Source organism: Rutilus rutilus (assembly GCF_951802725.1).
Source record: "Rutilus rutilus genome assembly, chromosome: 12".
NCBI lineage: Eukaryota > Metazoa > Chordata > Actinopteri > Cypriniformes > Leuciscidae > Rutilus > Rutilus rutilus.
In genome coordinates this window covers 33,300,604-33,326,490 of record NC_140217.1, presented here as the reverse complement: position 1 = coordinate 33,326,490, position 25,887 = coordinate 33,300,604, and the positions used below count along the sequence as shown (strand labels likewise).

The following is a 25,887-nucleotide window of genomic DNA, read 5'->3' as shown; positions in this document are numbered from 1 at the left end:
TATTACATCGTTTTTGGAGTATTGCGTCTTTAGTTTAGCTACTATTTTTGTTCTGTTACTTCAATTTGGAACAGAGTGTATGTCGTTTCATTAGAAAAGAATAGAAATATTATGTAGGAGTAGGATCCTCTGGCAAATAAAGATGTTGTTTTTGTCGTTGTAATGGGGAAGAGGGAAGGGCTTACAGTAATTAACTGCAGAGTTCACAGTTTGACTTCCTGCGGTTTCTTAAGTATTCCATTAAAAATTACAGCACAGTGTCACACAACATGGCACAGAGGTAATGTGGTTTGATGTGGTTGGGAGGTGGGTTCAACGATTTTGGCAGATCCTGTCCAGGTTATATTTTCATATAATGAATGGTGAGCATCTTTTTATTAATCTCTTAACACCTTAAATATCTCACAAACGCAATATGTTTTCCATTTGACAGTGTATTTGCAGAGAAGCTGAACAAAGGAGCACATTGCTTTGTACACCTGCAAACAATTATTTGTGTTTTGGATGCGTCTTTAAGGGAGTCTGTGTCTTTGTTAATCATTTTATTTATTTGCAGTAAAAGTGTTTTTGCATCTGTAATACTTACTAAAATGTTTTATTGGTTAGTAATTCTTTTTTGGCTAAATATTGCTGCCTTGTTTTTGGATTGCAGGATAATAAAGATGGCACTTCGAATGAAGGAATCTTTGTGTCGAAGATTGTGGAGAATGGACCGGCGGATAAAGAAGGAGGTTTGCAGATCCATGACAGGATAATGGAGGTAATTGCCTCTGCTTTAAGCCTGATACCGTTGCCTAACCAAGGCACCATAAGAGCCAATCATAACATATTTTATATACATATACAGTTTTGTGCATAACACAATGAGATGTGTAATGCATATCCTGTCCTATGTCGCAATCGTGGCTGATAAGGACAGAAACTTTTGTGTTGTGCCATGTTAGGACACTATTTTTGCCAATTATAGCTCATCCTGAAAGGAACAGTTGTACAAACTATGTTGAACCCGTAAATAAAATAATATTTAAAGCATGTTATACCTCGAAAATGGCTTTAATGTAACAGCTTTTGCAAGATTCTTGTTTAAAACTTTATCTTTGAGCCCTGATTATTTCAGAAAGTCTGCATTTGTAATTTGTTGGACGCTGTATATACCGACTTATAGGAATCCTTCCTGGCTGGCATCAAGTCAGAAGGCTCTCTTTTACCTTGGAACCAAATCTGGACTATTTAAAAGGCCAAAAGTTCCCAGTGGTCACTTTTGAGGGTGCATAGAAAGTCAGCCCTACAAAGGTTGCTTTTATAGCGGCATGAAACACAAGTATGGTACAACGGATGCTTTGAATTCGCTGTAGCGTGTTATAACTATGGCCTGGGTCTGTACAATTGTTTAGCTAAGTTAATGTAAATATTTTCACTTCGTGTAGTCGAATCATCATTCAACAAAATGGTAGCTTTCGCCGCAAGATTTTTTCCCCTCAAGAGTTAGTTAACAACATCACTTTTTGGTTTCAAGATTTATTAATTTGCGCTTGACGTCAGTATATGCGGTATGTTGGATGAGGAAGTCATGTCTGCTCTTATACTAACTTTTAAGAGCAGCCACATGCAGTGTGCTAGCCGTAAGTGTCTTAAACTCTCCTGTTCGTTTAGATATGCCGTAAGCCCTTGAGACAATGGATAGATTGAGCCACCAAAGGCGACAGTAATGCAGTCGGCGCCTGGTGACTTAAGACCACTAAACTGGCCCTGCTTTGGATGGGGAGGGGGGCGTATGAGTCCCAGATTGGTTAATGCGTTGGGCGGAAATGTGCTAGTATGACTTACTTGGAGGAAGGGGCCAGGGTGAGGGGAAAAGCTTTGGATTGTGCTTAGCATGCCAACTGCTGCTTTGCCGTGATATCTGAGAGTGTTCCTTGTGGTTTTTGTGGATGTCACCTACATCTCTGCTTTTTCTTTTTCTTTTTTCTTTTTTTTAAAAGGACATCAACTTAACAATACATAGATATTTGAGAAGGGTTATCTGTGACTGGTTTAGTATTATCATTGTAGTGTGCAGTAAGCTTTTTCAACAAGATATTTTGCTCTAGGATGGCAATAGACCTAGAAAGTCACTTTTTGTCTTTGTCTTTTGAATAATTAAGGTGAAACAGCATGCGTGCCAGAGGATGTAAATGCATAAGGAACATGAAGCACAAAGCCCTAGGTCAGTCTATTGAGTAAACCTTTAAAATTTATAGTCAGAAACTCTCTACCACAATGCAAAGCTGTTCCCACCCTGTGCTGTCTATTTGGATCATGTGTACATGGGAATAACGTTTTCTGCTTCCTTCAGGAGATTTATCGGTGCTTTTAAAACTACTTTAATAATGTTTCTGCCTTTTGAAAAGGGTGTAATAATGCTTTTCTGGCTATCGGTGACACCTGAGGTAATGTTGTGCTCTTTGAGATCGAAATATGGATTCTAGCTTTACGTCAGCGCCTCAGGTGGTATCACATATTTAATTATGTTGACTTGAGAAATGATTTTCTGTAGAAATATAATCACAGGGGAAGAATTAATGCAAAATGGCTTACAGCAGTTTTGTTTCCATTGTAATTTCAATTGTATGTATCTAAACCAACACCCTGTAGTCCCATACTTTATAGCCCATGAGAGTTAGACTCAGCTGGACTTCGCTGTTTAAAATATGTGCCTCTGGAACCCTCCAGGTTCCAGCACTCTTTTGTCTCTCTTGCTACATCAGCACTTTTTCATCCATCATATGGAGTATCCATTTATCTCCTTTTTTTCCCCCAGCTCATTTGGATCCACGTGTATTCATTGGCGATTGTGCTCAGATGCTTTAAAGTCTGCATGAAACGGGAGTTACGATAGTTTTTTCTTGTTTGCTACTGCAGCGATCTCACATGAGTGACCCTCGCGCCAGCAAACACGTCATCAGAGATGTTTTTGCAAGAGGGTGGGGAAGTTATTTTGATTAAAGATTATAAAGGCACATGAATTGTTGTGCTCAGATTAATAATTTAAAATAATTTGCATCTTGCTGTATGTTGTTGATGTTACATTATGATGACATTAGTGTCATCTTGGTAAGTGGCCAATATTAGATTTTTTTTAAATCCATCAGAATTGGATAATTATTTGTGAATGATCATTTTTTATTTCAGATTACCTTTGCCGTTATCTATCCTATCATCACTTAATAACACTGTTAAATTTAAGCAAATCTAAACATTTATATAAATTTGACTGTAGATTATAATGTTGTGATGTCTTAATTTACTATTAGCGCGTAAAACTTATTTTGTGATTTTATTTAGATTTTAATATCACCCATTCATTGACATGAAAATAATTATTGGCTTGGTATCGGCTAGTAGGTGTGACCCTTTTTTTTTTTTTTTTGGCAAGGAAGTAACCACTTTTTCTTCAGAAAATGTAAAAATCTAATAGTTTCCCAAATATACGCCAAAACCTCTTTAAGTCAATTTTATGCTGTTTACCATTCAAGCGAGAGACTCTTGGGTGACTAGCATCTACTGATCAGTACAATGAGTTCTTGAGTTGCGACAGCATCTCGGCTGAGAGCATCCAGGCGGAGCGTGTGAATTTGTGTCATAGGGCGAGCAGGGCCATCACGGTATTCAACGGGCTTTGTGCACATGTTCCTGACAGCAGCAGTGATGGGTGACTCACTGAGCGATCATGAGAAATTCCAGCCAGGAACACACTGCACAGATCATCTGGCCCTTATGTAATAAATTTCACTAGAATGTTTTATTGTTCATGTCTTACTAATAGTGAATTGGGAAAAATCACAAAATAACAAAATTCTTCATATTCTCTTGGCTATGTTGGCTTCAAAGATGGCATGTGCACGTAAATGACATGCTCATAAAGATCTAGAATCTCCCACGGTCGTCTGATGGAGGAGTGTCATGGCAGATGTCTCTGGTAAGCACCAGAGAGACAGGCTCAGATAATTCAGCGGATGAATAGCGCCTTGTTTGCCGGAGACATTTATTTTCTCATAAAAAAAGATGTAAAAAGGGAAGAAAAAACCGTGCTGTGTTTGCGCTCCACACTGTTCGAAAATTTTCACACATAGTAGCCGAGTTTGCCTGTGACAGATTGATTTATGCATTGGATTTAACACAGCTCTTGTGTTTGGAAAAATTCTTTCTTTTTTTTTTTAACAGGGACAGTGCACATAAATAAACATTTCAGTAAATGCCCCAGAGTTAGCCAGAGGCTATTTTTTATCTGTAGTATATATATTTTTTTTTAAGTAATTTGTGATACATTTTTGATGTAGAATTTATTTTTCTGAATTTTTTATTTTAAATAAAGTGTGACATTTCTGTACACACGCGTAACCAAATGGTGGGGGACAAAACAACTGCTATTTAAAGGTCCCATGGATTATGTTATTATTTTATAATGTTTCCTGGGGTGCCCTTATAATGTTAGTATGTTTTTTAGAATAAAAATTGTCATAATTTTGAAATAAAAGGCATTTTTCCCAGCCTGATTTTAGCCTCTGATTTGAACGCTCTGTTTGAAGGGGCGTGTCTGCTGTGAGACTTCAGTGTAAACGCCCACTGTTGTGATTGGCTGACATGCTTGCATATTAAATAGCTAGCATTACATGTGGAACTCTCTCGAAAACTTTTACCATTACAGCTGTTATACGTTTTTACTATTACAGTTATCGAGATTAACGAATCGTGAGAAGTTTTTTAAGTATTTAGATCTATTCTCATCACATAAAAAGTTGCAGTGATGAGCATTGAGCAGATGACAGCCTGTTGATTGCGTGAATGAAGATCTTATCATTGCAACGCAGTTTCTGCACTCTCACTAATGCTTTCACCAATGCAAACATGATGTAAATACAGTAAGAGCTTCGTTGTGCAGTGTAACAGCGCCATTGATTTCATCAACTTTCGTGGAGTTGATCGTTTATTCACTGGCTTGATTTACTAATGCATAAACAGTATTGAGCGGTTTTGAGAGAAAGATTATCTGTCTGAACTTGAACAATTACACATCAGAAATTGACTTAACCCACTGGTTCTTATGAGGCTCGGATGAAGGTACTAAAAAAATGTGTATATCCAAACACTGAGCAACTGCCATGCTTCGCTCGTTTGCAAGCCATGATGTCTCTCGAGGAAAAACCAATAACGCCACTGCCCATAGGCAGGCTAGGGGAACTCAAATTAATGTTAAAAAACCTAATTGAGTGAAATTTTCATGCCATGGGACCTTTAAACTGGTTTTCCATACTGAAGCCCAGTCTGCCATTGTATGGTAAAACAGGTAGTATTGCGCCACTCTCCACTGGTTGAACCAGAGGTTTACATTGCAGATCTCTCAAATAAACAGAGCAATGTTAAAGTGCTGCAGAGTCACAGTGTTTACACTAGTCTGGGGAATCAGTCCGCAAATGGCTTACTCATAGTTGTCTCTAAACATTTAGCTAGGATAGAAAGTATTTTAACCTCAACCAAATTACACGCACCACCTTTAAGAATGCTGTTTGATGCAGTTTCATCTCAACCTAAGGGGTGTTGGGAACACAGTACATGGCTATAGTACCTTCAGCTTTCAATGTGTTTTTGTCACAAAACCATGGAAAACCCATGTGTCTCGATATCCATGTCGATCATGGCTGTCTTCAGGAGCATTGGATGTGTTGGGAGTAGGAAGAGGTCATGGAGATAGACCAGGTTGTAAATGTCACCTTGTAAAAGCCTGCAAACAGACAAAGGTCAGAGGTTGAACAACAACCAGACTTTAAAAAGCAGCTCCACTGAGAGGCCAGTGTTTGCCATCTGAAAGAGGCAAGAGCTCCAGCAGTAACAGAAGAGTAGTTCTCTTTAAATAAGAATGAAGTATGGTTGGGGAGATTTGAGATATATTTGCAATGATTTTGTTAATAATATTAGTATCAGTATATATTAAACATCACTTTTAATTAGCTATTATGTTTCCTAAAGATCATGCCAGAAAGCTAGTTTTGCGTTCACTTCTTTGTCACGAATATGAGTGTGCTTGGACAGATATTTTTAAAGAGGTCTTGACATGGATTTTTTTTTCAAGCTGTTAAAACAGGATTCGTCAAAACTAACATTCTTTTATTCATCCATTTGAGTCAAGCATGTGGATTTTAAAAGACTGAACACCAACGGGCAGGGTATATGGTGCGATGTATAACGTCATAATGTATAATAGTTGATTTCTTGATCTAGAGGCAGTCATGTGTAATTTGCATGTATTTGATCATGTGACGTCACAGATCCCACAATATCCAAGCTAACCATTTTTGGAACTTGGTTAAATAATTTATTTTCTTTATAATGAGGAAGATGTTTTAAACTGTGAAACTTGCGGGATGTTTTAATGGTACAAAATCCTATGTTAAAGGATCAAGGACAATGTGATTTCTCATGTCATTGTTTTTATTATCCAGCTTTGTTGTCTTGTTATAATTCTGCATCAAATATGTATAATGCATGTGAATGTAACTTTAATATCAGCAGCTTCTAGTAACACCAGTGGTTCCTTATCTTTTTCTGTCTCCATATAGCTGTAAGGTTACCCACAGTCCACCACTTAACACCCAATGGTGCTTTCAGTTATTTTAGTGTGTGCTCGCTGTCAGATGTGGCGTTAAATGGTGTGAGGGGTGAGTGGCAACATGAAAAGAGTGGCAGCTTGAATAGATATGTTAAGAGTCTGGGGCCCATTGCTAGCATGCAGATGAGTCCTCAGCCCTTTTGAACTCAGGTTGTTAGCATTCTTGTCCATTGATGATTAAGAAGAACCTTGTAGATCAGACAGCTGTAATGAAGGACAGAGGAAGAAAACATATATACAATGTGCAGTTGGTTTTATAAAAATGGAGATTTGGGATGTCCTGAGTTTTTGAGATGTCCTTGAGGGAAATTTATTTCAACCTCAAATAATGCAGTTTTTGGTCCGCGATGAATTATTATTATTTATTTATTTATTTTTTTTTTTTTGGAGTGGTTGTCCTTAGTTCACCTGTCATTATTTGATCTTAATTCTTTCTGAAGTGCTATTTGGGTAAATATAAAAACCTAAAAAAAAAAAAAATATATATATATATATATATATATATATATATATATATATATATATATATATATATATATATATATATTATTATTATTATTTTTATTTTTTTTTGCAGAAGAAATTAAGTCTATTCTGTACCATTAAGATTTGTTTTGTTAAATTGTGCAATATTGTATGTCTTTTGCACAACAAATTTCCCAACACAATTCTCATTATCGTAATGCAACTGGTGTCTAATCTAAACACTGATTTATTTATTGAAGTTTTTTTTTTTTTTTTTTTTGTTCTATGCTTATTGATTATTCTCAGTACAGTTAATACAATATTTAAACTAAATATTTATAATAAATATTTTTTTACTAAAATGAACTTAAATTAGAGACAGTACATATAATACTAAATGTTTTTTTGCAATACAGCTATGAAATTGCGTTGAAAAAATATATATTTTGTAATTTGTTTAACACCTCTGTAACTCATCCACTATACCATCCACTAAAACAGGCCTTAACCTTAATCTGTCGCACTCTGGACTTTATGACCAGCTTGGACATTTTTAAATCAGGAGACCCTGTTCTTAGTTTCCTCAGGGACATGAAGTCAGGTCAACCCAGCATGGGGCCGCCCTGCAACCTCCAGTCTTCACCTTTCTTCCACTGACAACTAAGATATCACAGCACATGTCATCTTTAGTTTGGAATGTGTCACAAGGTCTTGTGTTATTTCTGACTGAGTCCAACAGAGCAGTCCAGAGGTGGCAGTTTGTTCACTGTGGGCAGTATCACATGTTATTTGGCATCTGATTGCAAGAGGAAAGCCTTTGTCAAGGACTTTATTGGATTTGTGCCCCTGTCTTTTTCTCTAGATGGAAGTGAGCAGGGATGAGGAGTATAGGCAAGTAAGACTGTTAGTCCCAGTGGTGAGTTGCTTTCCAGTTGACTGGAATGCCTGACTTGGCTATTACAGGACATTAAATCCAATGGAAGTTTTAAAAGGGATATAATAGGCTTCTGGTCTCAGCTTCTGTAATAGCAGCGCATGGTTAAAATGGACAGTCCTGTGGTGCACGTATGAAGATATTTAATGTGCACCTAAAGTATACTTGCAATAGTTCCACTTTAGCACAATCAGATTATACTTAAATATATCTTTAGTTGGACCTCAGCACTATTTCCGGATAACTAAAGTGCATTAAGTACAAAATTAGTTGTTCCAATTTAGCAGACTTTAAATATATTAACTAAGTATACCAAAAGTACAATTGCAGGATATTTATATTAAGTACATACATATGTAAATGTATTTGTAGTATACTTAGCATAAAATAAATGTATTTTAAATACATCAATCAAATACACTGTCTTTATAATGACATATAACTTGCATAACAACAACAACAATAATAATATTAGTTTTAGTAGTAGTATTGTAACAATTTCTAAAACATCTGTTAACTGGCCACATACACTTTAACATACTCCAATGCTGGTCATTTTAAATTGGGCCAAAAATAGGCAGATTAATCCAGTCAGATATCAATCCTTATATCCTTTTAGCCCAGTATAGAACTTCTTGATATTTGCTGTCAAGGATTCGCTTAGTCTGGCTTAGCCTACTGTAAATGTGTTGTGAATTCTGGTCAGCAGGCCTTTTCCCTATATATAGAAGCCATGGGTATAATTTATAGCATCTAAAATGTTTTTGGAGAGGGGAATAGGCAAGTATAATTAAGGTTAATTGTCTTTCCAATCAATCACCAGGCTTGTGTAAACATATCAGTAACAATAGTCTCAGGTTGCCTAGCCAGCTGCTCTCACAGTCAGACTCCATTAGCCCCCCACCCTCCATGCAAGCCACCCACCCCCATAGCCTCTCTAATTAACTACCCTCAATTAAACGCTAATAGGCTGATTAACAGACCCTCGGTCGTGAAGTAATAGGCAGTCGTTTCCTTGTAGTTGCCCTCAGTAATGCAGACCAGGCCCCGGCCTGTTAATTACAGCCCACTTTGAGTGCCCTCAGCAGGACCTAAGAAAATGTAGCCTGTCCAAGTCTGGAAAGTGTGGTGGATGTTGAAAAAGAACATGTCTGCATTATGGATTGTTTCAGCCATCTGTAATTCAAAATGGGATCTAAGAAGAGAATGCTACCACAGAACACTTTCTGCGGTAAAGCCACTTGTTGACTTTCGCTAGGCTTTCAACTCTTGGCTCTGTATATCACAGTAAATCAGTAGTAATGGACAAATCATCATTTAATTTTATGCATATAAGGAAACTTGTAATATTTTCAGTGGCTGGCTGGATATCTGAGTTGACATCTTATCGTCTGTGATTTTCACCAAATATGGTATTAGGGAGTCAGATCAGTTATGAATCCATTCACTTTTATGAGTACACATGAACACAGTCTTCCTGTTTTAAGTCTTGGATGTAAATGTAATTTTCTTCTCACTACCTCTTTTTATGGGTGTACAGCCACAGTGATCTTGTAAATGTACTTATTGAATGTCTGTTCTGTAATTTAAGCTTGGTTTTCACCATATTTCAGCAGCTAGCTCATGATTAAAGTAAGCATGTCAAAGCTCAAGCCGAGAATTGAAGTCATATTTCCTGTCATAACTCACCAAAGTACAAGACTACTCTTCTTTGTCCCTCCTCCCAACAGATATATAGTTTTGCTGTGCTCAACATGACTATTGCAGTGCCAAAAACATATGCAGACTTGAATACTTGGCCAGTGCAATGCAAACATATGGCCTAGCTAGTGTGCATTGTTGTGTTTACTGCACCAGTAACAGTCACCAGTAGGGGTCTATTGATTTGATTTCCAATGCTTTAGACATTATACCAGGTGTGTACCATTCTGGAAGCTAGCTGTCAACATTTTAACTAACTTTCCCAGCAAGATTCTTTTCACACTAATTCCGGCATGGCAGTAGTTGGCATGTAAACTGATCATAGAAGACAATTGCGGCAGTGATGAAATGTAGCAATGTAATCTACTTGCTTTGTGTTCCAAATTGCATTTTGGCACATTTTGTGAAACTGAATTGGCATAGCTAAAAACACACTTATTTACTTTGTTTGGGCCCAAGAATACTCTACTGTGAATATTGTAGCCTATGTCTCACATCAAGGTTTACGGCAGATGAGATTCAAGAGTTGTCCTGAACTCAAAAGCCAGGTATCTTGTAATTTTGGGGTGTTTCCAGCCTAATGTGTTGGCTCATGGACAAGTGAGGTCAATATTAGTCCATTTGAGTCTTCTATTTGGCTACAATTGACACATGGTTGGTCTGAATTTGATGGTTTAGATCTTTGTATTAGCTGGCCTCACTAATCAAACTCCTTTTGAATCCAGCCAACATGGTTTGGTGTAGAATTCCTTCGTTTCTAGCCTGACAAGCTTTCTTTTCAAGAGTCGTTTAAGAAAGCAGTCTTTCACACACCAAACAAAGTGGAACCAGCAACCGCTGTGCACACTTCTCATGCAAATGAGCGCAAGTAGAAAACACTATTCCTAAGTCATGTTATTGTCCCTGTGGACCTACTGTGTGCGTCCCTGTTCCACTGAAAGAGATGTAGTCCTTTCACACATACCTTCTCCATTTAATTGTAGACTTCCTACATCTTTCAGTCAACAGAGAAATTTGTTTTGACTTAATGCATCAAATTCTGGGAAGATGTCCAATATATTCTTCTGTTGTGACAGTATAGGTAGTCTTCTTTTTGTGTATTATAAATACACATTAAAGTTCTCCATCCTCAATAGCTGTTCAAACGTTTGCTCAACAAGAGGGATACACCATCAAGATAGTTGCCATGGACTACCAGCTGAGCTTCTTACGTCAAGACCAACTATCAAAGTTAAGATGGCAAAAGTATAATCATTTTAACTCTCGGAATTTTGACTAGGTTTTAGCCAGAAACTAGGCAAGAAATCAGATGCCTGGGCAAGTTCATGGTCCTGTTGTGTATTCTTGATGTGTATTCTTTTGTTACTTACTGATAGACCTTCAAATGCAGGGCTGTCCATTCATTCCTGATCCTGTAAAGCTACCTTCCTGAAGAGTTTAACTTTAACCTTTATTAAACTTGCCTGAACCAGCTACTCAATGTCTACAGAATTACTAGAAGCTTCCAGGCAGTTGTGTTGGAACAGAAGATAAACTCTGCTGAAAAGTTGACCTTCAGGAGCAGGACTGGACAATGTGTGGTGCAGTTGGCTAGCTATAAACATGTCGACAGTTTAGCTGTAACTAACATGCTCGGCACAATTGTTGCTTTGCCTATGGTAGGTTCCTGGAACTAGAAGTTTACACTAAAGCCTTCTGTATTGGCCCTTGGACTGAGATTGCAAAACGTACTTGTTTACATTATGAATTGCGTTCTGATTTATTTAGAAATTCAACAATATTTGAAGTAGACCTGTGCGATTAAATGTTAAAAGATCACAATCTTGATTCAAGCAACCACGCAATCTCGTTCCTAAATGACAATGATTCGCCTGTGTCTATTAAACCTTTGACAAAATCACACCGGAACATTCAAATCTGCGTTGGCACTACCACTGACCCAGAGTTGTCATGAATGAAACCACTAAACAAACAGTCTTTTCAACTACTCAGTATTTCTGTTACAAATATTCACATTATCACAGAAGTACTGGGTACGTTACACAAGTAACTTGGCACTTCAAATAACGATTGTGTCGTTTACATCGTTATGACATCAGATTCTGGATAAATTGAGAATCACAAAAGTTTTGTTTCAAACAGAGATCACGATTCTCCCAACAGACAACTAAATAAAATAACATGGAATTTACTAGAAGTTCTGACAAAATGTTAATTGCTGGAGTCTATTTAAAATGCTTAATTAATGTATTATTTAAAAAAAAAAACTTGGGTTGAATGAATGATTCAATGACTCGTTTGTAAATACCTCACATGTTTTATTACTGGATGGATTTTTATGAATCTCTTGAATGAATAGCATGAAGTTGAACTTGCATAATTACTTGTGGCTTGTAAGATTGGTAAAGGCTTTCATTTCAAGTTGGTTCAAGCCAGTTGCAGTTTTTTATAACATAACTGACACTGGGTTATTGAGATGTGCAGCCTGGTTACAGAGTGCATGTTTCTTGTGAACTGGTTATTTTAACCATTTTGGATTGTTCTGGAAATTAAAACGTGCAACCTAAGGGCAGTACTGTCCTCCAAGACCATTTCAGACAATGAGTCACTGTGGACCGCAGTTTAAACTTTCACCTGACCGCAGGCAAGTTTTAATTTATTAGTTTTCCAACAGAAATCTAGCCAAATCATTTCACTTTTATTCTTTCTTTTCCATTTGTCATCAACCTCATCTGTTACTCTTACTGTGTGAAAACAATCATTGCTGTGTTTGAGTTGGCAGCACCTCAGAGCGATGTGGATCTGGATAAAGAACAGGAGAACTTCTGGACACATTGTGACTGGTTTTTGAGGGTCAAAGTGAGGCAAACAACAGAGGCTTTGGTCAAAGTCTTGTACTCTTTGGGCAAAGCTGTATGGCCTCACACTGCAGACGGGCCTTTGTGATGGAGTTTGGCAGTGTGATGGGGAGTCATATTGAGGGTCAGACCTTGGAGATGTCGAAGAAACGTTAGGTCAGACATGAAACAGATGGATGGATTGAATGGCTGCTGATTTCCATGGTGGGTTTAGTTGCTGTTGGAGAGGTGGTTTAGGGTGGAGTAGTATGAGAATGGATATAATGGATTCTGTTGGACTAGGTAGGTGGTGTTAAATAAACCTGGCCACATCTGCAGCAGGGCATCAGGTTTCTCACACGCCGGGCAGCTTGACAAGTGCTCCTTTGTAGACTCTCTCCCCTCACCTCACACTCTCTCCGCACCACTGTCCTTTTCTTCCCCTCTTTCTCCTGCACTGTCCCTTTCTCCTCCTCTCCTCTCTTTTCATCCTCAATATCCCTTTCTTTCTTTCTTTCTTTCTTTCTTTCTTTCTTTCTTTCTTTCTTTCTTTCTTTCTTTCTTTCTTTCTTTCTTTCTTTCTTTCTTTCTTTCTTTCTTTCTTTCTTTCTTTCTTTCTTTCTTTCTTTCTTTCTTTCTTTCTTTCTTTCTTTCTTTCTTTCTTTCTTTCTTTCTTTCTTTCTTTCTTTCTTTCTTTCCATTAAAGGAATCCTAACATAAGTGTTTTTCCAAACAGGTTATTAGCAGGAATATGATTTTAAGGAACGAACAGGAGAGGAACAAATCTCTCTAATCCAAATTGAGAGATGCCCACTTTAAATGCAGAATGAGACAGAGTGGAACTAATCCATGAATACCATAAACATCAATAGAAGAAATTAAGGCAAAATCCCTTTTTTATGAAACAGTGTGAGAGGAGGCATGACAAAATTGTCTTGCAAGATGAGTATGTGTGTTGATGTGTTCTTTCTTATAAAGTCAATATTGTTATAAGATATATAAGATATCCTATCCTAGGTAGAGTTTGAACTTTCACTTGATGTTGCCTGGAAATCAAAAATTCCAGTGTTTTTAATGTTAGTAGTCTTGTTTCAGATGAGACTTTACTTTATCAGGTGAACATTAAGAAAACCTCGCTACCTAACTATGTGAAACTGCTGCAAAAATTCCTTGATTTGGAGCCAGAAAAATGTAAATCCTCTTCCAGCTGTCTTCCGGCTCTACGTCTGCTCTGGATCTAAGACAGAGCAGAAAAGCACAGGAAACAGCACCATGGATTGGAATTTTCTCTAATGCCTTGAGAAAGATCAGAATCTACTATTATAGATCTTAAAATGTGCTTAATCTCACAGATAATGTGTTAGTTCCCTAAACATTTCTTCAGTTAGCACTTCATGTAAACTGGTTACGAGCCATTTGATTTGTTAGCGTTGTTAATATGACAAATGCTTGTCTGTACTTTTCCCTCTCGTTTAATTCCCCTTAAGCTTCCTGTTTTATTTTTAATGCGATTGGAATCCATCACTCTAATATTTTCAAACATTATCACTTTTACAGGGCTTATAAAATGAGAAACACATGTTTGGCCACATTCTGAAGGTAAAAAGTATGTGTGTTAAAGAAAAAGAGAGACCAAGACAGTCATTCTTCACAAACTTGTACCTTTCCTCTGCAGATTTGTCCACATTCCTCTCTGAAGGTCCTTGTTTCTGGTGTAATGTTTTTAATGTCGTCAGTTAAGGAAGAAACGATCATCTATAAGCGTCTAAGCTTTGACTTTCATGTCTTAACAGCAAAATCAAATTTTCATTCCACAAGCGGTGACCTAGGATGAATGTTAGGGCTTTGATTAATTTGGCGTGTTCAAAAAAATGCAATGTACAGTAGGTTGGGACCTTTCCAATCAAAGCCAACTGGAAGGGGTTTAGTCAGTGGTGGAAGGTATAACAGTAGTCTTTATGGAACTGTTACCTTGCATAGTCCATCCATAACAAATCTGTTTTGGCAGATTGGAATCTGTCAATGACTGGTTTGTTTTCAGAGCATAGTTTTGTTTTATCTACCATTATTACAAAACATCAGCGTACAGTAGACTACCTCAGATAGACTTCTCGGAAGAGAGATGATGTTTTGGAGGCAGTCCAGCTATTCTTCAAGAATCATTGTCAGCACTTTCAAAGACCATGCCATCTTGCATGTTCTGACTATCTCTATCTCTTCTGTTTTGGGAAGAATTTGCACGGTCCTTAGAACATCGGGCAATTTTTTTGTAAGCATTTGTTGTAGGAATGAGTAGATTGCTGTGTGATCATACGGCTCTTTCATGTGTGACCTTCGGACGACTCTGCTCTCCAGGATGCCCTAACGAAGCTGAGGGTAATCAGATGACAAGGTGGGCGACTGGCCTTCAAATCACCAGCCTTTCAGATAGAGCTCTGATTGAATGAAATCAGTCTTGCCTGTATGCCAGGTTTCTTGAATCTACAAACATACATGTCCCAAATGTTGGCTGATGTTTGATGTCTTATGGTTTCCTTAAGCATAACTCAAAAAAGTTTTTTCTATTATTTGACTAGAAATGCACTTTATAGCAGAGGACTGTCCATTTTGGCTCATGTTAAGCAAAAATGTGCAATAAATGTGCAGTTTTTACAAATTCATGCTAAAGGGTCCTGCAATGTGCTCAAAGGTTTAGTGCTCCATATGATTGTATCAAACTTGGACTGTGTCGTGTTTAAAGGCACAAGTTGGTGTGCGAATTGCTTCACTTATTCCATTGTGGCAAAGTCTCTCTCCATAATGTGTAATCCACCAGGTCATATATTTTCATAGAATGGCTTAGGAGGACCACTGAAGTCCTTTAGAAATTTTTGGCAACCATAAGGAGGGTGAAACATGCTTTTGCAACTCCTGGAAATGTTTTGCTTGTGGTCGGATGGGCTCATTTATCATGAAGTCAATTAGATAGAAGGCCACAGACTGGCTTGGTAAGTAGAAGAGACTGTAATTTAGGAATATGAGAGGCAGTTCTTTGTCAAATGCTTGCGTTTAGGTAATTCTAGTCTAACTCTCTGGCCGCACAGTAGTATGTGGGTGCTGGCGGTGACGTGCGGTCGATGAATGAGATGACGTGATTCACGAGCTGTGGGGATCCAGACTCCTGACTCCAGTTTGGACTCAGTTCAGTCATATGCTGTGTGTTGCAACCGTATGGGGGGCCAGTGCAAATTTAAACATATTTTTTCCCATACATTTTTGTTTTTGCGTCTGTGTGTGTCTTTGCATTCCAGTCTCTGAAATGGCCAGAGAATTCACTGACTCACCCAAAATGTCTTTCTTTCTCTCTTCTTTTTTCCTTTTTGGAAACTGTACTTTTGATTAATGAGGTAAGTTTCTGGAAGGAAATGTGCAACCTTGAGGTTCTCCGATTGAAAAGACCAAAACAGATTGACCTAAATGCTACGTCTACAGAAACTACTGACAGAAACCTCAAAGACCTCTGTTTTGACAATACTTTGTACTTTGTTTTGTAATGTCATGATTCATCTCGAGTTGGTTGGTCTATTGTTACAAAAGCAAAAGTATATCTGCTAGTTTTTGTCAAGTGGATTTAAAAAAAATTAATTGCTATCAGTCGATATCGGATATATACTCATTGATATTGGATATTTGATCATGCATGATGATTTCCCCTATTTTTATACTATTTTAAATGAAACTATTTTAGAATACTTTTCAACTATCATCTAATGCTCACTTAAAGTCAATCTTTACAAACACTTATAATTAAAGGGATAGTTCACCCAAAAATGAAAATTCTATCATTGTTTACTCACCCTCAAGTTGTTCCAAACCTGTATGAGTTTCTTTGTTCTGCTGAACACAAAGGAAGATATTTGGAAGAATGTTTGTAACCAAACAGATCTCAGTCCCCATTGACTACCATAGTATATTTTTTTCCTACTATGGAAGTCAATGGGGACCGAGATCTGTTGATTACAAACATTCTTCCAAATATCTTCCTTTGTGTTCAGCAGAACAAAGAAACTCATACAGGTTTGGAACAACTTGAGGGTGAGTAAATGATGACAGAATTTTCATTTTTGGGTGAACTATCCCTTTAAGTTGCACAGTTTAATATAATCTTTAGCTAATCTATTTTTCACACTGTACATTATAATATTGTGATAGCTAAATTCACTTTGATTGATTGTTTTTAGTTTCCAGAGTTTTAGTTTATTTAGACAAAATTGTATTTTAATTAATATATTAAGAATTTTAATATCAGTCAATAATTATGAAATAATTATTATGGTGTATATGAGCATATATTTGGCATGAACTAAAAGCCTAAAATCTTCAAATTGGGATTGAGATCTTCAATGCATCCTGTTCACCGCATACAATCCATTTATCTAAATTATGTGACTTTACTGAAGAATTATTGCCTGACCTAGCACAGGAATCAGCACACAGTTCTTTAATCCTACAAGGATGAACATGTTGCAGTGTATGCACATTACTTACGCTTACACATGCTCATCGAGTTGTTACATGATGAATTTCACATGTGGCTGCACTTCTGATGTGAACAGATCGCAGTACTCGGGGTCAGAGTGGGCATTTCTGTCATAACTGAACTTTTGTGCAAGGAGAGATTGTGTCTGTTTTCAGGTCAGCTTGTGGTGAGATGTTTGGGAATGCTTGTGTGTTCTCACAGCAGCTGCGTACAGCCCATATGGGCTTGTCGGTGTTGGCGCGAGTCTGTTGTGTAACTTCTGAGCAGGACTGCACGTGGATTGGCCACATTTGGAGGTTCTGTTTTCATTGGCACTGCTGTTGTTTCTGTGAAATCAGGTGGCACTTTTAAATTCCCAGATGACTGTGCATCCCTACCTTATTCACTCGCATACTAGAGACTTCTATTTTATGTTTTTGCTACAGGACAACAGTGCATCATAGCACAACTAGATACCAAAACTATGTGATAAAATATCATACAGTGGGGAGAACAAGTATTTGATACAATTCCTTCCTCATGATCATTGATGCCCCACGAGGTGAGATCTTGCATGGTGTCCCAGATCGAGGGAGATTGACCGTCATCTTGAACTTCTTCCATTTTCTAATAACAGTTGTTGCCTTCTCACCAAGCTGCTTGCCTATTGTCCTGTAGCCCATTCCAGCCTTGTGCAGGTCTACAATTTTATCCCTGATGTCCTTACACAGCTCTCTGGTCTTGGCCATTGTAGAGAGGTTGGAGTCTGTTTGATTGAGTGTGTGGACAGATGTATTTTATACAGGTAACGAGTTCAAACAGGTGCAGTTAATACAGGTAATGAGTGGAGAACAGGAGGGCTTCTTAAAGAAAAACTAACAGGTCTGTGAGAGCCGGAATTCTTACTGGTTGGTAGGTGATCAAATACTTATGGCATGCGATAAAATGTAAATTAATTATTTAAAAATCATACAATGTAATTTTCTGGATTTTTGTTTTAGATTCCGTCTCTCACAGTTGAAGTGTACCTATGATAAAAATAACAGACCTCTACATGCTTTGTAAGTAGGAAAACCTGCAAAATCGGCAGTGTATCAAATACTTGTTCTCCCCACTGTATATGCTAATTTCCCTTACATTTACATTACCTTTGCCGTCATTTCTCAATTTGAGTTATTGTTTAAAAACAGTAATAATTTAACACTGTTAAGTGTTAATTTTAGCTAAATATTATTTATATTTAGAAATGAACATGAATTTGTATACTGTACTTTGACTGTTGTGATGCCTTAATTCACTAGTAGCGTTTAACCTGATTGATCTCTTTTAATAAATTTTTTTTATTTCTTTTATTTATTCGGGCAAAATGCTATAACATTTTAATATTAGCTATTTATTCTTCGGGCATAAAATTTAAATAAATAATTAATAAATAATTTAAAAAATACAATAAAAAACAACAATATCTGATATATTGTAAATATAAAATGTTTATTATTATTATTATTATTATTATTATTATTATTATTATTATTTATTATTATTTATTTTATAGTATTTTTTCACGTTTCACGAGCATATATTGTCATTCTGCCCAGCACTAACATTTAATGCATAGTTACAAGTTCTTCTTATATAAAATATTTGTCTTTTTCTCTGTATTATTAACTTTCGTTATGCTGCACAGAAACAGTCTAGCCAGAGTTTACTAGCTAGGGTCAGAAAACACATGATGCACTGACTCAATTAAGGCCCTGTGAGTGCTTCTTTGTATATCCATCCCCATGATGCCTTCCCTTCATTCCTCGTTCATACCACAGATATGCTAATAGACAGATCTTTGGTTTGATGAACACACCGGTCCCAAAGCTGCTGATCTCTGGGCACACACAAGAGTGGAAATAGAGAGAAAACGAGTTTGGAAATAAGCAAAGATGGAGAGAGCAAACTCTTGGGATAGAAGGGGCAGTGAACCAGTTACAACATCCTGACATTGGGACCATTTGGAGGGAGTTCATTAATTAAACAGATTTACAATACATCACACACACGAAAACACAATTACACTTTCTCTCGATTGTGAAGCACCTAAGGCATAGACTTGTGCCTAATGAGGCAGAATATTCCCCAGCTTTAACAATGAGATGAAACAAAGCTTCTTAAAGCCCCTGAACCACTGCTAGTGATTAGCTCAGTACATTAAACTTAATCAGAAATCTGTCCTGTGCTTTCCCTACGGTGGAAGAAGGTGAAATCGTGTGTAATATACTTATTTAAAGACATTATAGTGGAGGAATGTTAACTAGAAAATTCAGAGGATGTTTATTCACTTTTTTATGGGATTTAGAGGATTGGATGATGCAAGCTTTAAGATATGCAACACTTCTTTGTCTCTTTTTAATTTTTCGTTTTTCTTTCTCACCCCATTCTCTGTTGATTTGAATGTTTTACTAATAACAATCAAAACTGACAGCGGGTCAGCGCAAATAAATGTTGAGCTTGTGTTCTGCACTAAGGATCATGTGTCACTGAAGACTGAAGTAATGGCTTTATAAATTCAGTATTGGCATTACAGGAATAAATTACGGTAGTATATCAGATATTTACTAAACATATTTTGAACTTTTGAAAATGCATCTCAAGACCCAAGTGTAATTTTTTTTTATTGATTATTGATGTGATTGATGAAACCTGAAAATCATTCAGGAATTCAAACTGAATGCTGGGAAAAGTCACTGGAAATACTTCCTCCATCACTGGGTAAATGATGAGTCAAACTGCCAACATGGCAACTTTTTTTTTTTTTTTTGTGGATGGAGAACCACAAGAATAGAGTAGAAAGAGGGAAAGGAAAAGCAAATAGCAAGTTTCATAGTCACTTTTCAAATTCTAAGTTTGGAGGCAGGGAAGAAGAGCAAGGCCAAAGTTCCTGTAAGGCAAGTCATTCCTCATGGTGGAGATCTTGGGAATGCTTCTGGGCATTTTCTTTGTAACTAATGGGTATAATGTACAACTTGCTATGTAATTAAATGGGGAAAGACTGAAATCTCCAAAACTCTTTTTCAGTACATAAAACAGTAATATAATTTGCTGCTGGGTCCAGCTAATGTGCATGCTCATTTTACAGTAAACTAGTCACTTTTAGCAAGCTGATTGGCTTTTTTAGGAAGGCGAGACTTCTATATAGAGTGCCATATTCAGTGTTATTTCTCCCATTCATTTGTATATCATTTTAAAAATATCAGTTGTTAAGGTTTTGGTTTGGTTGCACACAGCTGTCTGGTACATAAAAAGTTTAAGCATAGACTAAAAACCATACCGTTGTCTTTTAGCATGAACTTTCTCTGTCTCTCTCTGTCTTTGTTTCAACTGTTTATAATGTTCTAAATATGCCTTTGTCCTTCAGCTTTGGATGAAGTACAAGGATTTCACTCCAGTTGTTTGATTGCTGTCAGATGTTTATCTCTAAAGGCATCACCACATGCAAAAACCCACAAAATGTAGCACGTTGAACCTTATAATGGAACACAATGAGTGTGATTGAGTCACAGTGAGGTTAATACTGCTCAGAAAGGGATAAATCATCATAATCACACCAGATGTCCTGATCCAGCCTCTACTGAACACCAGCCCAGCGTTCTTCTCAGCTGTTCCACTCAGCCCAGCCAAACTCTCTGTGCTTTGCTTATCTGCTCATATCGGATTCAGTTTTGAATCGCTGCTCACTTGAAGCCAAGCTCAGCTGCTATTCAGCTGACTGTGTGGTCCACGGTTACCACATTGACACGCAGCACAATAGACCCACCAGTGACAAGGAAAGATGCCCATCTCACTGCCAGCTAGTTGTTCCAACAGACAGAAGTGTTTGATGGATTGTTTGTTGCTATTGGATTTACAGCATTTCCATTTGATAGGATAACTAATTGTAGTAAATCAGAGCCTGGGATGGCTGCAGATTGAAGTAATGGGAATGCCGAAAGGTACACAATGCTACAATAAAAAAAATCTGTGACAATAATGTCTTAATTTTTGTCAGGAGGTATGCAAAATCAGTGTCAATGTCTTTAATATGAAATATTAAATCCATCTGTCCACTGTGCAATCCACATTGCATCCACTGTGAAAAAAACAACTCTTGTACACTGCTGTACACTGGAAAAAAACATATGGATTATCATACGTTTACTTCAAATTTCTTTAGAGAGTAGTATTATTTTTCCTATTTTTAACGAAAATAGGATGGAGTGAGCATTACTGAGCGCTAAACACGTCTGTTTCATTCATAAGCCGGAGGGTGCCCTTACGCTGAAAATCCAAATATGCCTCACAGAAGTAATATTGCTTTTAACATTCCAGGAAATCCTTAATATGTAGAAAAGGCATCATGTTATCGCTGTAGCTGAATAAAAAGAAGATAGAAACGCTGACTGAATAAACATGAAGACAATAATCACTAAAATCATCAAAACCTGTGACAATTTAGGGTTTATTTGAGTTCTTCAAGCCTTCTTGTGTATTTTCATAATAATAAATTAAATGTAATACTAATCGACATAGCCTTTATCACTGTATAGAATTCTATAAAATATATTGTCTGCCTCATTCTATGATTAGAAGCCACATCAGGTCACAAAAGGAAGTTATTTCAAACACTCGATTAATGTTATGAAGTCAGTTTTGAATATATTCGTGTTATTAAATTGTATCTTTTGTTGGACAACAGGTTTATAAACGCTTTGCATTACAAGTTTGCATGTATCTTCCGATGTTTGACGCGTTGATTTTTCAAATGCACGTTATAAGCGACTCAAACTCGCAGTGCTTTCAGAGATGGAGCAGCATTTACTACTGATCACAGAGCCGCTCTTCACTATAACACCTTTCCAATACTCTGACCTGCTGATACCCACTCTTACAGATTTGGTTGAGTGTTACTCGTACAAGCTGAAGTTCAGCCGTGCAGTAATGTGTTTGTGGTTTGTAGAGTTGTTTCTTAAGTTCACTAAACAGCGGCATTTCAATGCAAAAACCTGAAACCAGTTTTTCCAGATGCTAAATGCACTGAAATAATGCTAAATCATGAGTTTTTTCATTTCATCGCAAACACGCCTCTTTTATGTTTATTGGCTCAGGATAGATTACTCCTCATTCTCCAAACTCATCACCATTTGCCTGGAGCAAACAGGCAGTAGACATATTTTCTTTTTTTAAATTCATGTTTATGTGTGATGTTATGTAGTGATAATGGCAGTAATTCATGAAATGATGATCAAAATATGGAAAACACGTGCATTTTCAGCATTTTAAAGAGCCAGTTCAGATGTTTAAATTGCTGTTGTTGATATGGTATTTGCACCTTTAGATGATTTGCATTATTCCTATAGTGAATCTGGCACTCTTAACATGTAGAAAATGTGTGCAAATATAAACGACACTATCAGCAGGTGCAATTCATTCTTAATGAATTTTATGTTTTTATTACTAATTTATCTTCTACAAAGGAAAATGGTGGTTTGCTGTTTTTTCCACATTACTTTGGCATAGGGACAGCTGGCACACTGCTAACATTTCCCCTCACAGCTGTGCTTCTCATATAGCCTAACAAGGGTTTGTTTTTAAATTGTTGTAAGGTAAAGCCAATATGAGATTGTCATTTGGTGCCTTGAGTATTCCATGTGGAGAGCATGGAGTAATGAATATAGTATTTTTACCCTAGCAAGTAGCAACTATTCACTCAGAACAACCTCCACCCTCAAAGTCAACACCCTAGAATTGTGCTGTTTTGCATGGGTAAGCTCCACTTACATTTTTGGTCAAAAAAGATTGCTAAACAGCTTGTTTCTAGTCAGGCAACACAACATGTTTCCTTACAAAAATCTCTCTCTCTCTCTCTCTCTCTCTCTCTCTCTCTTTATTGCAGATAAATATGCAGATTTTTTTTCTTCTGTTGGATTTTATCACTGTTTGTTGCCTTTGGTAAGAATAAAGGTTGCGAAAGTTCGCTTACATAAATGGCTCAGACACATAGGCCCTTGTACCAGCCATGTGTTGATTCACAGATAGCCTTTCTGTCCGACAGCTCAAAAAAGAGTCATACTTTGCATTCTTGCCCTTAGCCTCTGTTCTCTGAGGATGACCTTCAAGCTATCTGTCTATCAGAAGAGGTCTGAGTGCCAGTGACGGAGGGAGGAAGGGAGGTGGGGGGGGATGAAGGGGTAACTCGCTGACCTATGAGTCTTACTCATATCCCAGCCGTGAGCTGGTCACAAAGACTAGGAACAAGGAGACAGGCTGAATGTTACTGATGTAAGGAAAAGTCTTGGGCATTGGGCATGGAGATGTCATTGAGTCTTGTCCCTATAGACTGGGCAGAGGTTCTCCAAGCCAAAGAGGAAGTGGTTTGAGGGAAAGGGAAAGCCTAGTGGGGCTGGGTCCACTTCAGAGACAAGCCTGGCCCCAATGGGACGTAGCAAGTCCGTTTGATGTTCTGCCACAAATGCAGGTTCTCATGAGCCTTGCTGCAAGCACACACTCACGCAAACAGCTGGATGGAAAATAAAGCAAACGGAAATGTTTCGAGCCATCAAGCGTAAAACTTCCACATATGCGCTCAGCATGTCATGTCCGGTTTATTAAATCAGACTCTTATCTCCATGCAAATAGAGCAAAAAACGAAGGATTATGCATCACCCTACATTTACAAAGCTGAGGGGCTCGGCTCCAAATGACTTATTGTGACGTTATCACATCTAAACAGTGGGAGTGGTAACTGAGCTTTCATGTAGGCTGTCTATCTCTCTTAGGAATCAAACCTCATTCCCTTCAAGGGATTTGGAAGGGTGGGAAAAAATTAGTCACTATTTCAGCTTCATGATTTCAGATATTAGTGAGTATAATATATATATACATTATATATATAATATATATATAAGTATATTATATATTTATAAGTATATTTATAAATATATTTATAAGTATAATATAATTCTACATCTAATTAAATATAATCTAATATAGTTATTCTATGGTTATGTATTTTTGTGTAATATTTATTTATTTTAGTTGTAAAAGCAGCTTCTTTTCAGAAGATCATGGACTTTCAGATTCTTCAAGTTTATTCAAATTCTCTACCCCGCTTATTCTCGCCAAAGGCTTAGGTGTTCCTAGAGGTCTTGTAAACCCTGATTTGCTAACATGCTGCAGCTAATTGAGAGGGGCTTCTCTCCTTGTACACAATAACAGCTGAGGTCCAGAGATGTCATGCCTGCACTAATCAACATCAACTGCCTGCAAATTACCAACACATGCTGCTCACTTAGTGCTGGAGGTGGGACCCAAGCAAGTGGCTGTAAGTCACACAGAAGACTGTAAGACACCATAAAGTAATTGAACTGGAAAAGTGTGATTTCCATGTTGGTTCAGCCCTGAAGTAGGCCTAGAGGTTTTGAGAGTTAACAAGCAAGAGTTTGTGAGTTTACTTGTGTCTTGTATTTTAGACAATATTTTCTCTAAGTATACACTTCTCATTTTTATTACAAAGAAAGAGTTTCAGTCCAAATATTTGTATGTGAATTCTGGGATATCCCATTAAATATGCTGGATGAAAACACCAAGATGTGAAGAAAATTCTGTTAAGTACAGCTCACTGTTATTTGGATCTGTTAATGGCCCAGATGAGAATAGTACAGTCATCTCCAATGCACAATTCCTCCGCATTTGGCATAATGTTTGGGACCTTCAGCCTACATTAGTGACCGCAAAGCTGTACACAGTTAAGAAAAATAACATCCATTTCTGTTTTCCCAATTAGAAACTTACTGTTACAGTCATGATTTAGATTCACGCAAAAGTTCACCCATTCCCCCCATCAGGAACCCATAAATCTTGCTGAACAGCCCAGCCGTCAGTGTGAGGAAAAGAACATGAAGCATCGACTTCTTCACACGCACAGATTACTGCCTTTAATTTCATTAGCAGACCAGCCTCCGCTCCGTCTGTTGCCGGCAGTCACAGCATGGACTGGAAGCATAACATGTAAATTAAATATTCAGACTTTTTTTTTCTTTCTCTCATTTAACAATTTTTACTCTTTTGATTTACGTATCTGCAGAGTTGACATCTCATGTGGTCTGACTTTGCCAGGCTCAGTGGAAGGCCTGAGTTATGACCGCAATAGTTTACGTCCAGCTGGAGCTAAGACAGCTCTTTGACGAGTCATTTTTAATAGGAGAAGCAGATGATCTTATTTTTGGCTTTGCTGTAGGTACATTAACATCATTTATTCCAGACTAGTTTTAAGCTTTTTTCTGGTGGGTGGCCTCTGTGTTTGAAGCCAAGTCATCTTGAACACCTAGAAACTGACCGACCACTCCACCCAGCAACTTGCTTTATATGAATTACATGCTAGCTAAACCTAACTTAGGTCAGAGGATTATCCATGAAATCACTTTTGTATTATTGTTGCTCTGTTTCTTGACCTACATTCATGGACACTTAAAGTTCATTTTGTTGAGTTTACAGCTGCAGGGGAAATCTGGTGACTTTTCTTTTTCTTCCTTAAATCAGATTTCTTTTAATTCTTTCTTTTTTCAAAATACAAGTTACCAGATCTATTTTTTGTCACTTTTAGTCACTTTTGCTAGCACACGTTCCACATTTGTGAGACTTGATCATGATCATGAGGGCAGTATGCAAATCTGAAATTGTGAACCATTCAGAATTAAAGAGAATACCATTGAAATAGTTCAATTCAGTAGAATTATACTATGTATAATTACTATGAAATACTATGAAATTCATGACAAAT

At 37.3% G+C, this 25,887-nt stretch overlaps 1 protein-coding gene across 1 annotated transcript in view; it reads left to right on the top strand.

Moving 5' to 3' along the window:
* The window catches only part of pdzrn3b (PDZ domain containing RING finger 3b), a 91,008-nt gene that overhangs the window by 5,671 nt on the left and 59,450 nt on the right, over positions 1–25,887 (top strand). The window contains exon 3 of the mRNA XM_084426501.1: positions 653–760. Coding sequence (XP_084282627.1) covers positions 653–760 — 108 coding nt within the window. The remainder of the gene's footprint in view (positions 1–652; positions 761–25,887) is intronic.